The 14767-nt window shown below is 37.8% G+C and overlaps 1 protein-coding gene across 1 annotated transcript in view; it reads right to left on the bottom strand.

Moving 5' to 3' along the window:
• The window catches only part of PPP4R3A (protein phosphatase 4 regulatory subunit 3A), a gene marked incomplete at both ends in the record, with an annotated part of 36403 nt that continues 21636 nt past the window's right edge, over window positions 1-14767 (bottom strand). The window contains 8 exons of the mRNA XM_084240680.1: window positions 1-114; window positions 2520-2746; window positions 3134-3324; window positions 3972-4114; window positions 5656-5825; window positions 11151-11309; window positions 12945-13047; window positions 13149-13280. Coding sequence (XP_084096806.1) covers window positions 1-114; window positions 2520-2746; window positions 3134-3324; window positions 3972-4114; window positions 5656-5825; window positions 11151-11309; window positions 12945-13047; window positions 13149-13280 — 1239 coding nt within the window. The remainder of the gene's footprint in view (window positions 115-2519; window positions 2747-3133; window positions 3325-3971; window positions 4115-5655; window positions 5826-11150; window positions 11310-12944; window positions 13048-13148; window positions 13281-14767) is intronic.

Raw genomic sequence — 14767 nt, 5'->3', positions numbered from 1 at the left:
TTATGACGACTCAAATTTTGCTTTCTTTGACAATGGTAGCGTGTCTTCCTTGTCTTCGTCTTCGTCATCATCTTCATCATCATCAGGATAATCTACCAGACCCACAAGTCCTCCCTGTTCAGAAATAAAGCGAACAAAAACCGAGGTTTTAAAAAAACTTAGGTTTTAAGTCTGGGTAAAGGCTAAGCATATTTTAACTGGAGCAGACCTCTCCACCTGAATATTTAATTGTGTGCAATGGATATTCATTATTCTCTGTACTTTCCATAAAACAAAAAGTCTTAGTTTATAACCCTAACAAATCACCTAATGAACATCATTTACTAAATTTATTTATTTATTTTTTTAAATAGAGGCATGTTTTATTTATTTATTTATTTGCTTGTTCGTTTATACATGCACTGGGTACAGTCAGAAGCACGGGAGGGTGAGAGAATTCACCAGAGCCAGAGCGGGGAGCAGAGCAGGCAGAAGGACCGAAGGACACTGCTGAGGGGAGCAGCGGGCGGCAGGAGAGGTCTGCATGCCATGTGGGACCCTCCTCCGGTGGCCGGGGAGCAGCCGGGGATTGAACCGGGGCCGCAGAGGCCGCGGGCAGCTTCACAACCCAGCGCTCTACCGCTGCGCCACCAGGGAGGCCCCATTTACTAAATTTAAACTGTTTTGTTACTTGTGTTAAAATTTTCTTAAAGTTTAAATACCATCAAAATGAAAACTATAGAAGATAAACATTGTTTGTTAGCAAAGTTATTCTGTCCTGTTCTTTTGTTCTTTCTTTCTTTTTTTTTTTTTTTTCAAAAAAAGATTCATTCATTCATGCATATAAGAACCGGGATACAGGACAGATGCACGGGAGGGTGAGAGGATTCACCAGAGACAGAGCAGGGAACAGAACAGGCTGACTGACGAAATCCACTGCTGAGGGGAGCAGCGGGCGGGAGAGGAGAGGTCTGCTTTGCCATGTGGTATTCTCGCCGGCCGGCCGGCGCTCACAGTGTGGCGCTCAACTGCCTGCGCCACCAGGGAGGCCCACAATAACTGGTTTTAATCTGTTTCTCTACATTTGTTTTTAAAATTTTGATCCTGAGCCTCCCTGGTGGCGCAAGAGGTTAAGCACAGCATTATGAAGCTATCCATAGCCTCTGCAGCAAGAGTTCGATCCCCAGCTGGCCAGGGAGCAACCCATATGGTGCAGCAGACCTCTCCTGTCTCGCCCGCTGCTCCCCTCAGCAGTGTATTTGGGCCCGTCCGCCTGTTCTGTTTCCCACTTTGTCTCTAGTGAATCCTCTCACCCCCTACACCTCTGGCCTGTACCCCAGTTCTTGTATGCATAATTAAATCTTAAAAAATAAATTCCCCCAAAAAAAAATTTTTTTTGATGCTTATATGAAATGTTAGTGGTAAACAATTCTTTTTAAAAAAGATTTTTATTTATTTATGCATAATACAAGAACTGGGTGTAGTCCAGGGGTGCAGGGGTGTGAGAGGATTCACCAGAGAGAATAGGTAGACCTACTGAAATACACTGTTGAGAGAACATCAGGTGAGACAGGAGAGGTCTGCTGCGCCATGTGGGTTGCTCCCTGGCCGGCCAGGGACCGAACTTGTGCTGCAGTGGCCGGCAATAGCTTGACAGTGCTATCTCCAACTCCTGCGCCACCAGGGAGGGCCTAGATGATTCTCTAATATAAGCCTTGCCTGACAGAAGTTAATAGTATTTAGACATTTGAGCAGTATCCAGAAATTTTGATTTTCTGTATTCCCACTAAGTTTATCTGGTTATTAACTGGTAAAGTTGATAAAGAATAACTGAAATTACTTTCAAATCTCTGTAAATGTAGCTCTAAAATACAAATGACCAAAATAATATATTCAGACTTTGGTGCTGGTCATAAGACCACCAGGAGGGCCTCCCTGGTGGCCCAGGGTTAAGTCTCAGTGTTTTCATGGTGACAGCCTGAGATTGATCCCTGGCCAGGGAACTAACCCACATGTGGCGAAGCAGACCTCTCCTGTCTTGCCCACTGCTCCTCTCAGCAGTGTATTTCAGTAGATCCACCTGTTCTGCTCCCTACTCTGTCTGTGGAGACTCCTCTCACCCCCCCACTCCTCTGGCCTATACCCTAGCTCTTTATAAATCTTAAAAAAAAAAATTGAAAAACTTATTTCATGGCAAATATCCTGACATGGCTGCATGGGAAGTCTACCCTGACTCAGAGTGCTGTGTGCGCAGGCAGGAATCACTAGGTAGTAGATAGCTATCCCTTCTCTAGAAAGCAGTGGCCACTAAACCTCATCCTAAGAATTCCTGGAAATTGAGAGGTGCTGCAAGAATGCTCCTGTCCTACTTGGAGATGGCCCTTTTATTTAAGCAAGTTTAAAGCCTCAAACTTTTGGATAATCTTCCCACCAATAACTCACTCCACTCAGAAAGTTTTCCCTCTCTCCACTCAGCTGTAATAGGAGAATATGCAAGATAAATGAGACTCAAAAATTTTGTCCAAATGAGATGAGAGTACCTTTGTAGTAATAGCTGCCGTCTGAGATGTATTTTTAGGGACGGATCCAGGAGAACCTGGAGATCCTGGGGACCCAGGTGATCCTGGAGAACCAGGCAGATTTGCTGTAGGTGACTGGCTGGTGAGGTTAGTCTTTGTTCCGCTAGAGAGAGAAAGCTTGAAACTTGGGCTCTGCCGACCAGAAAGATTCGTTTTCAGAAGCACCTCCTTTTCTTCATTTTCTTTTACTAAAAATGAGAATATTGTCAATAGTTATCATCCACACTCAACTTTTAATCCTCCTAAATGAGGTGCACTAAAACACAAATAACTTAGCTTAATTCTTTGCCAAGGAGAAACAATTTATGAACAAAGCTTAGCAAAATACTAGACACTGTTACTACTGGATTTTACTACTGAGAAGGAATAAAGCCTTCATTACCCTGCCTGAAATGTTTCCCTAAGGGGAAAATTTAGTTTTTACCTCCTTAACAGAGCTATTAATTCAATCTTCATAAAGCAAGGATCTCTGCAGTCTATGTCATGGCACACTCAAAGTCAATACTACTCATGTTGTGAAGAAATAAAAGAATTAACAGTGAGAAAGCCTTCCTTTGCCTATTTGTTCAACATACATTTCTTCCTTTCCATGAATTTACTTATTGGATCCATGATATCATCATCATTTTTAGTTTTGTCAGAGGGAGACACCACGGCTTCTCCATCTTCCACGTCATCTTCATCCGTGTTAAACCACATCTCCTCTTCATCTTCTAGTGTTCTGGCATCTCGCCGGTATCTATGGTTCCTCAAAATGGAGCGCATACTGAGTAAAAAGAAGAAAGCAAAGTAAACAGACTCATAGAAAGACTTCTTTAGTCTCTAAGCTATTTTATCTAATAGCTCTGGATAAGATAGAGTCTTAACAGGTTAATATTATATAACAGACTTATATACACAGACTGGTGAAAAACATTTTAACCAAACATACCACCCAAAATACACTCCGGCTTTGTTTAGGGTGAGCTAGTGGAATCAAACAGCCTACTAGCAAAATTGTACTATTTCATATCAGGTGTTAAACAAATCATAACTTAAAGATTTTAAAATATACTTTAAGTATGTGATGCCGCGCCAGATTTCTTAGAGTAACTTGTGACCTTGAATAATTCAAAGCATGTACGTACTATTCTGACTTACTCTGGACACATGAAAACTCACTGCCAGTGAGTTTGGTTTTTATTCTTTATTATGTAGCGTGTTACTATGCCTGAAGAAGGGTCTGCCTGTCTTACTAATACGTCTACCTAGGCCTTCAGGAAAACGTTCTAAGTAACCATTGTAGGGAACTTCTGCTTGCTATCTACCTATTCCCCACCTCCCTCTGAAAAGCCAAGTAATACCAAACTAACTGGACCCACCACCACACAACTTGTCACTGAAAGAAGCAGATTCAAGTATGTCGTAATTTACCTATCAAGTTTTGGATTATCTTGTCTCTCTCTTTGTTGTTCAAATCTCAGTTTTAATCCTTTAAATGTCTGTACATAATCTACGTCTTCCAGTGCTTTCCAGTAATTTTCAATTACATGAGCAGTTAATGATTTTATATCTTCCTGTAGAAAATTGCAATAAAAAAGGAAAAATGTAACTTTATTTACCAAGATTAAAGATCGGCCTAAATAGCTGATAAGATTAGGACATCTATGAAGTTAAACAGTGAAAGAAGATGTAACACCTACTGACTACTTCAACAGTTCAGACTTTCGGTGGACTTCAGAATCACTGATGTCCTTTTCAAAATGAATGCCCAGCTCTCCATGAAGGGATTCTGATTCAGTAAGTCTGAGGTAGAATCTGGGCACGTATATTTTAAAATCACTTCACGGAAAAGTGCTAGAAATGGATGGTGGTGGTGATGGTTGCACAACAGAATGAACATATATAATACCAATGAATTGTATGCTTATAAATGGTTAAAATGGTCATATATTTTACCAAGAAGTGCCAAAGATAATGCTGAATACACAAAATGTTTGAGTCACCACTCACTTTTTAAAGAGTAAGGGGTTATAAAACTGCTCTTTAGAATATGAGAAAAGTTAAGAAAAATTCAGGCAAACCTCAAAATTAGATATAGGAATACTTGAAACTATACTTTTACTTTCATAAAATGACTACATGGACAGAATTAAATCAGTGTTCAAATTTTTTTTTAAAGATTTATTTATTTATGCATATAAGAGCTGGGAGACAGAGTGGGGAACAGAACACTGACTGAAATACACCCGCGGGCGAGACAGGAGAGGTCTGCGGCACCATGTAGGTCAGCTCCCTGGCAAGGGATCGAACTCGTGCTGCAGTGGCTGCGGAGAGCTTCATAGTGCTGAGACTTAACCCCTTGTGCCACCAGGAAGGCCCCTCAAATTATTTTTGTAAGATTTATTTATGCATATAAGAACTGGGGTACGGGCCAGAGGTACGGGGAGAGGGTTCACCAGAGAGAGGGGGGAACAGAACAGGCGGACTAAAATACACTGCTGAAGGGAGCAGCAGGAAGAAAGGAGAGGTCTGCTGCACCACGTGGGTCAGCTCGCTGGCAGGGGATCGAACTTGTGCTGCAGTGGTTGTAGATAGCCTCATAGCGCTGAGGCTTAACCCCTTGTGGCAACAGGGAGGTCCCAGTTTTCAAATTATTTTATAAAGGATTCACAGGTACTGAATCCCTCGTAAACTTCTGGTTTGCCTTTTTTTTTAAAAAAAGATTTATTTATTTATTTATTCATTCATTCATTCATACATACATACACACAAGCACTGGGTACAGTCAGAAACGCGAGAGGGTGAGAGAATTCACCAGAGCCAGAGCGGGGAACGGAACAGGCAGACTGAAATACACTGCCGAGGGGAGCAGCGGGCACGGCAGGAGAGGTCTGCCACACCATGTGGGACCCTCGCTGGTGGCCGGGGATCAAACCGGCGCTGCAGAGGCTGCGAGCAGCTTCGCAGCTTCGCAGCCCAGTGTTCAACTGCTGCGCCACCAGGGGAGCCCCTGGGTTGCTTTTCAAAACTACAGTTTTATAATCTCAAGTCAAAATATCAGTAAGTCGTATTTTTCTAAATGAAAAAATTCTAACTGAATAAATACAGAACATACCACTCTAATAAATTCAAACATCTCTATTATTGCAGAATTCATCAGATTGTAGCGGGATCCGTTGTTGAGAAATGCTTTCACTACTGGCTCAAACAAAAAACTTTTCATTATGTAGCGGTTGTAAAACTCATCCTTTAATCCAATAATCTTTCTCTTAAAACGAAGAGCACCTGAAACACAGAAGCATTGTTGTTCAAATTACACACCACTTACATATTCCAGACTTAAAAAAAAAAAAGCTTGTTTAACAAATACAAATTCTTCGTTCAGTGATAAGTGTTTCCAGAAGTATGGACCTAAAGATAAGGATTATAAAAGGGTTATCAGAAAGATGTAATGTGTGTAAATCACAAATAACAAGCCTTACAGAGCCAGAAAAATATTGAAAATAAGTGAAAGACCAAAATGTACTGTGCAGTTGAAATACAAGCTAAGATAGGGCTAATAAATGAATATAACCTATCACACTACTTAAGATGAGGAAAAGTCTAAACATTCTTATATGTAACTCCTTAAAAACAATAGAAAAACCATTGTTTTATTAGGGCAATTCACTGTATAATTTGATCATTATTTTTGGACACTCTTATTATGCATTAGAGTTCATGGGTTTACACTGGTTTATTTGTGGTGGGTTTGTAGAAAAGCTATAAACCCAATCTGCGTGACCCAGAATTTGCCTTCCCATTGTTTAGAAATAAATTTAGAGGATTTAAAAAAAAAAATGTGGTCCTCTTTGCTTACTGCAGCGAGTATGCTTTTTAAAATTTTTTCCTAGTTTTTTTTTTTTTTTTACAATTAATTAGGCTTTAACTTACAGATTAAAAGGTATATTTATATCTTGAGGTATGGGGAGTTGCTTAAGTCACCATTCATCAAGATCCAAATATACTCAGACAACTAGACTTCAACAAAGCCCTCTTTACCTAAATAGAATTATCAGTAAGTTAATGCCCCAGTTATTGTAAACAGTTCAAAAAAGCATACTCACTTCATGCAGTCACATCGTCTTCGGTTGGCAAGATTAAATATTGTGTTTGTATTTTGGTTTCTTTGGAGATCATAGAAGTGGCTCGTTAAATTGCCAATTTGTTATTAATCAAGTCCTTCATGAGCAGGTAGCCAGGCAACCATGCTGACACGGTTTCTGGGTGGGAAGGCAGAGGAGTAAAGCAACTCAATTTTTCTTTAGTTGGCAGAAAAGAGGTCCACAAGTGAATGCCCAATTAGCTACAGCTGATTATAAACTGCCTTAACAATCCAACTTAGTTAAGAGTGTCTCTTTCTAAAGGGACACTCTGGGCAGGGAGTTTCAAAATAGTTTATAGAATAGTAATTGCATTTTTTTTAAACTACTCAATATTTTCAAATACATAAGCATGATGAAATAAAGACATTTTCAACAATAAGAGGCATCTTTCTATGTAAAACTCCAAGTCCAACAGGGGTTTAATTTCCCAAAACCACGATTTTAGTTTTTTTTTAAGGTCTTGTGACAAAGGAACTTTAGCGTTCCATTTGTTAGCATAAAAATACTTTAAAGCTCACATGCAAGGCCAAATTTTAAAATATTAAGTAATTAAGGCAAGAGCTATATTTTAAAAATTTGGTATTCCAACTCTGCAGGCTGTGTGGAGATGTGTGTCCTACCACATAACACACTAGCTGCACCCAGAAGAATGCATGCGGTTCCTATGTTAAGTAAAACAAACTCCCTTCCTAGAATTCACTAAGACCAGGGTATGCACATGGCATCAGCTATTCCTTTCAAGAGCAGTTCTATCCAAAAACTGCCCATACAGAATATGGTTCTACTGCTGCTTTTGTTTTGCTGCTTGTTTCCATTTGCCCTCGTTTATTTGTATCAAGAGCTGTTATTTCCACTCAAGCCCTCCCCTCAAAAGAATCTGCCTTACGAATAATCCAACCACTAACTACTACACTTCATTGTTTGAATAAAGCTGCTTCCAGAAATTTACCAGTGAGAGTGTTCTATGAAGTCAAGTTGCTCAAAGGAGATTAGAGAAAGCTTTTGAAATAGAACAAATTGGCACAACCACAGCATTTTTAATGTGAAAGGGTACTCTGCTTCCACTCACTTCTCTAGCCTTCATTAACACAGCAGCTCTCTTGTGCTTGATTTCAATCATCTCTAGAAGATGATTTCTTATACAACATGAGATTTCATACAAGGTTGAGACTTTATTTTACTTAATGATAACTGAATAAAAGCATCTACAACCAATTTTTTTCTTTACTTCATTCCTCTTACAGATTTCCATGTCAAACAAAAGACAACGTAAAAGTATGAGCTAAAAGCCTACAATGTAAGATCTAAAAATAATAAGCCAAGCAAATAGACTGATAAAACTAGTAGTGTGTATCTCTTCATATATATGCTAAGACTAATTTTTTAAAAGATTTATTTATTTATGCATACAAGAACTGGGGTGGGTTACAGGCCAGAAGTGCAGGGAATGAGAGGATTCACCAGAAACAGAGTGGGGAGAACAGGCAGACTGAATGAAATACACTGCGGAGGGGAGCAGCGGGCCAGACAGACGAGGTCTGCTGTGCCATGTGGGTATCTTCCTGGCCAGCCGGGAATTGAACTCGTGCTGCAGAGGCTGAGGATAACTTCATAGTGGTGTGCTTAAGCCCCCAGCGCCACCAGGGAGACTCTAAGACTAAATTTCGAAAGGATTGCTGATCTCACTTATAGACTTGGTTAGCTGTCTTTAATATGACAGGTGTACTATTAAGAAGCAGATACAAAAATTAAAAGTTCCCTAAGCCCCCAAATTGTTTACATCTAACCACTCATTAACTTCTGTCCTTTTAAGTGGGCACTAAATTTATAAACCATCTTAAAAAAAAAAACACACACACAAAAAACTCTACCTAATATTTCACTCCAATGCACTTTTCTCAGAACTAAAAATATCTTAAATTGCCTCAAATTTACATTCAATTCTTTTAGAAATCTAGATAAAAGCTCATACTGTGTACTGTAAGGCCAGTCCTAATAAACACCTTGTTCAAATGATGGCATTTCCTTCAGCGACACTGAGAATCATTTGTGGAACAATAATAAAATGTGACCAAGATTTTGCTAGCATACTTAATTTTTCTAAAATACAAACCTTCAGTAACTTGCAACTGTCTTTTTCCAGGGTTCCCACTGAATCATGAGAAATTTCCTTTATGATACAAACAAAACAATGGGATAAAGAACTAAATTGAAGAAAAAGGTCGGTCTTTTCCTGCCACTCTCCCACTAGACTTGTGTTCTATCTATACTAATCCACTACCCTTTTTCACATTTGCATTTAAAAAAAAAAAGATTTTTTATTTACTTATGCATACAAGAACTGGGGTACAGGCCAGAGGTATGTGTGTGTGGGGAGGGGTGAAAGGATTCACCAGAGACAGAGTAGGGAGAAGGCGAGACAGGAGAGGTCTGCTGCGCCATCTCCCGGGCTGGGGGTTGAACTAATACTGCAGTGGCTGTCCATAGCTTCATACTAACACTTAACCCCTTTGTGCCACCAGGAAAGCCCTCACATTTGCACTTCTTAACTGCGGATTCAATCAAGAACGTATCACTCTCCAATGACCAAAACACAATTTAATTTTACCCCTAAATGAATTTTCCTAATCTGTCTCATTCATATTGCCCACTAAGCTTCCAAATGCGTCTATACATTGTTTATGATGTATTTTGATTTTTAGATGATTATATCTGCCTAATGAACTGATTCCCTTGATAGTTGTGTCCAGCTGTTAATCATCATTTTCCTAGTACCAGGTTTAATATTCCATCAAATATGAGATTCAGCTGATTATAAGGGAAAAACAGTTACCAGTCAAAATAACTTGTCACTAATTGCAACACTCACCTTGACTTAAAAGATAATAAATGCATCTCTTAAAATCAATAAAATATGGTAGTAGGTATTTAATTACTTGAAATAAAACTGATGGCTTAACTTATTTGTTTTCTGTTGTGCCATCCTCTCCCATCTGCTCAAACTCCCTCTGCCATGCTCAAACAAAGCCTATGTTGACATAAAGAACAATTCAAAGTGTTATGAACGCCCTCTAAATTTGGTCTGTCAGCTAATTTTGGCTGTGATAGGTATGTAAGCGAATAGGTGTTTAAAAACTCTTCTTTTGCATCTGCTAAAGCTCATGGATATATACAGTAATATAGAACCAAAAACAATGAATTTTTTTTTTGTGTCCTTACCAATCTAAATTAACCCCAGAGAAACGACCTATTCCCTTTGGCTGAAAAAGACTAATTGGGTAATATAAAAAGCCCTGGAGATAAGCAGTAATTATATTAAATATCTGGAAGTTAGAAAATGAAAATATATACTGACCACAAGAATCCTCAGCACACAACACAATATATACATTAACTTGATAGAAAAGTTTGATAGAAGGAAACCTATTTCTAACAGTTAATCAAAATCAACATCAAAAGCATACTCTTCAGCAGTCTTTTAGAAATAATTTAAGAACTTTAAATCAATTAAGAAAAACCATTTTCAATGAAGTAAAAGATAGCAAAATGATGTATTATATTCAGGCCTCTAATTCGTGGGCAATTAAACAATAATGAAAGAACCACACTTACCTATAAAAACCAAAAGGCAAAGTTACCAGCAAAAATCTCTTACTAAGCCTCTAGGGTATCTTAAAATTGGTTTGACAACTTACCAAAGAAAGCAGGCTGCTACATAATCAAGAATATGTATTAACCTATTTCCAATTGTGAGGGTCATAAGAACAGAGTTTTATTCTAAAAGAGTTCACAAACTTCTCCATTAAAGGTTTTAGGCTTTGTGGGTTGCATATGATCTCTGCATTTTTTTCCCTCCTTTAAAAAAAACAAACCTTCAAAAACATGAAAACCCATTTTTCAGATGGCAGGTTGTATAAGAATAGATCACAGGCTAGATTTGGTCATAGCAGGAGTTTGCCACCCCTACTCTACAACATCTAAGGAAAGACAATGCTCTGTGTGTGTGTGCACGCGCGTGTGCATAAAATATATCTCAATAAATCTGGAGGGAAAAATATTTGTGAAATTAATGTGCCAGGAATTCTCTAACACAGAATGGGGTCTTGGAAACTCAGTGCCATTAGCTATACATTTTTCAAGCTGCAAGAGGGATGTCTAAGTTTTAATTATAGTAAAAATCCAAAAACTACACTAGGTAAAATTATCAGAGGTATTTAAATAATGGACTATAATACCTTAATATATTTGGAAGATAGTCTAATCCTTTTGTGTATATTAATGAGAAAAATTCAAGAAAATCACCTGCTCGGAATGTGGAGCACTATATATAATCTCTGCAGTTTAGTATTAGTACCTAGGCATCTTGACCTGAAATCAGTGATCTTTTCTTCTCAAGCAGTAAGAACTAGAGATACCAACAATATAAAAAAATATAGTAAAGAGTTCTACCAGAAGCGACACTTACATAATGCCAAGAACGCATGCTTTGAGGCCATAAGAACCAGCACTCTCCGCAGGATGTCCTTATTAATAATGTAGTTCTTTATGTGGTAGGTATGGTGCTCCACACAAAATGTTAACAATTCCAATACAAGTGCCAACAACTGGGCAGTCTGAAAATCATCTAAAATAAACAACACAAAATTACTTTTAACAATTAACATGCTTTCCTCCCCCAAATATAAGAATCCTAATCTCAATCAAGTAAATTTCCTTTTTTAACCCAAGTATTTTATTTTTTTTTATTTTTTTTATTTTTTTTTAAGATTTATTTATTTATTTATACAAGCACTGGGTACAGTCAGAAGCACGGGAGGGTGAGACAATTCACCAGAGCCAGAGCGGGGAGCAGAACAGGCAGAAGGACCGAAGTACACTGCTGAGGGGAGCAGCGGGCGGCAGGAGAGGTCTGCGCGCCATGTGGGACCCTCCTTCTGTGGCCCGGGGAGCAGCCGGGGATTGAACCGCCGCCGCAGAGGCTGCGGGCAGCTTCGCAACCCAGTGCTCAACCGCAGCGCCACCGGGGAAGCCCTTAACCCAAGTATTTTAAAGTTAAGGAATATTGATGATTGCCTGCCTTGTACTAAGAACTGTGCTTTATATTTTTTTTTTACTTAACTTAATTCTGTGAGGAATTAATTTCCCAAGACCCAAGTTCTGAAAGTTTTAGTAAGGCAGAGAAGGGATACAAGTCTGTAAGATATGCTTTATTTCAAAGTCTAAGAATGTTGTGACGTGTCTTCACACACTTCTCAACAGAGATACATGTAACATATGAGGTACTTCCAGTCATATCTGGTCTTCAGTGGAATTTCTCTTTGCTCCTATGCTTCTTCTGTGTTACATAGGTGCCCTTCCCTACACATGAGTCAACAATGAATTATATTTGTTGACTTACCTTTCCTCCTCATCAGGCAGCATGCCTTCTAGAAGTACTTTACTTTTGTTTCCATTCCCCCCACTTAGCCCCTAAAGATTACAGCAATGTTGGCTTCCACCCAATGAGTTATCAATAAGTTTGGAGAATTGAACGATCATGTTTAGAAGGAAGTCTCAAGCTTAGAGCAACATGAATATATTATATAGGGAAAAATGAAACATTACGTGCTTCCAAGACTTGATTCTAAAGTCACAGAAAAGGTAATAAATTTAACATTTATCTTCTAAATAGTAAGTTAAATATGCTATATTGATATGATGAAATAACGTATGCTCGAAGTTTCAGCTAAGAATTTTGCACAAGAACCTAAAACTACCTTAAAAATTACACACACAAAACAAAAATTCAGAAATTAAAAAAATCCTAACAAAGGAATAACCCTCTCAGAGCAACTAAAAACAGCTTAGTATTGTACACAAGCTTGGCTCCATCTGTATACCTGGAGTACTCATAACAGTGACTTTTTTCATAGCTATTTCCTTGCCCTGTTTAGTCCATCCATGTACCTGCATACTAAATACAAATACTGTTTTACAAATATTTTAATGAAATTGTTTTTTTAACAATTTAAACTTCTGAAATCAAACATTGTATATCTTTTAATCTATTATAACATAAACACCTGTAAAAGATATTTTATCAATTTTACACCTCTTAAAAACAATTACACATCTGAAGCTTATGTTATATTGTTATGCTACAATGCAATGTTACTTAAATTAAAAAAAATTATTAGCCCTCTGTGTTAACCAAATGATTTGTTAAAGATCATTACTCAACACCGTCAGTTTCAGAATTCAAGAACCTGCATTATCTTACCTTTGCTAGGTTTGTCTTCTGTTGTATTTGCCAGTAAGGGAGCAGTGAGGACGTGCATACAGTGCTTATAGAAGAAACCCAGAAATTCAGTCTTTTCTGTTTTCTAAAGAATCAAAAACACTCCATGAACTTTAACTGCATTGGGTCCTTCCAGCAATAAATAACATACCAGTATGAAAAAAGAGAAAAACACTGTGGGCTTACGTTGGCAGTAGCTAACATGTTCTCTGGGTCAACTAATGTTCGAAGCAGGCCCATAAGTTGGACTGCTCCTCCAAGTTCAGGGTCTGTATCACAAATCATATGTTCTATAATGAGGTTGATGAGCAAAATATCCTGGTGAGAAAAATACACAAATCAGAAATACTTACTATGGGAGACAATGGAAAAAGCACATATTATGACATATTCTATAGCATTATACCTAACTCTGTCTTTCTAATGGCATACGAAATGAAATGACTGCCTGCCTGCCTGCCTGGTCCAACAGGATATAAAAAGCAATGTTTCCCGAAAGTGTAGTATAGGCACACTACATCAAATAACAGAAAAAAATTTTTCTGTTATTTTTAAATCCCTCTGATTAAGCCAAACCAGTTATTATTTGGTTCTACCAGATCTTTGTACCTCCTGTTAACAAAATCTCACTGCTAAAGAAAGCTAATGGGCCTTAGTTCACAGCTTTCATGGTAAGACTAGTTAGTATGTATAGCATTATTCTACTTTCATTATATTTTTATAGGATCCTTCTACTTATGCAAATAATATCTGCATTTGTTCTCCATTTATGGAGATGACAACGTTTTCATTTAAAATAACTAAGAAAAATTAGATGAATGTTGAAACTGGAGAAAACTAGATTATGGTATTCAAAAAGCACATAGGAGAACAAGCGTATTACATGGAGTACACTATCACAGAAAATTGACTGCTAGTTTCCCCTGATGCTATTCTCACCAGTGTTCATGGCCCAAGGAGTAAATAAAAATTGAGAGGGATTAAGAAAATCCCTGCTTTTGCCTATGGGCCAAATAAATAGCATTTATTTTTAATAACAGCTATTTTGGTTCTCAAGATACAGTACCAAAGAAGAGTATGATATGAAATTCAGTAGGTCAAAACGGCACTTTTCTACATGTACCCTGGCACTATAATAAAAAACAAAAACCAAAAAACCCCACTTAAATGTACATTAGTAAGCATTCCTCTTAATTCTGAACCACAGTAACTTTTTAAAAAGGCTACTTTCTCATTTTATAAAAATGTGACAGGCTGGAATTCTGCATATTTTTCCCTTTTAAAGGATGTCCCTTCTCAGCCTTCCTTAACAAGTTCATTACCAGCTTATTCTTAAGTAAAAATTAACTTCCAAGATTTTAAGGAGAAAAGAGAATAAAATCAGACTCATTGGTTTAATTTTCTGAAAACAACAGCACACACATTTAGGGCTGCCATGTATTATATACTTTGGGGCTATATATTGGATATACATTAATACTTAATATTACCAAGATATCCTCTCAGTTAATGTAAAAGTTGATAAGCCTGTTCCCTATGGTTAGGTAGTCAAAAGAGCACCCTAAATACTTTCTAAGGAATTATGATTCATTTCTTCATTCTTGATAATTTTGAGACTCTACCCCATAACAAAGTCAATTCCTAGGGAAGTTAGCAATAACTCCACATACACAAAACTACTACTTAAATGATTTAATAAGACAACACGTTAACTTCAGAATTAAGAAACTTGACCTCTAGAACTTAGAAAGTAATTTAAGTTGAGCATTAACAGGTAACTGCTTTAAGACACACTTTATAAACTG

The sequence above is a fragment of the Talpa europaea genome, assembly GCF_964194135.1.
Source record: "Talpa europaea genome assembly, chromosome: 8".
NCBI classification, from domain to species: domain Eukaryota; kingdom Metazoa; phylum Chordata; class Mammalia; order Eulipotyphla; family Talpidae; genus Talpa; species Talpa europaea.
The sequence above is the reverse complement of the archived record's forward strand: the minus strand, read 5'-3'. Positions and strand labels throughout refer to the sequence as shown.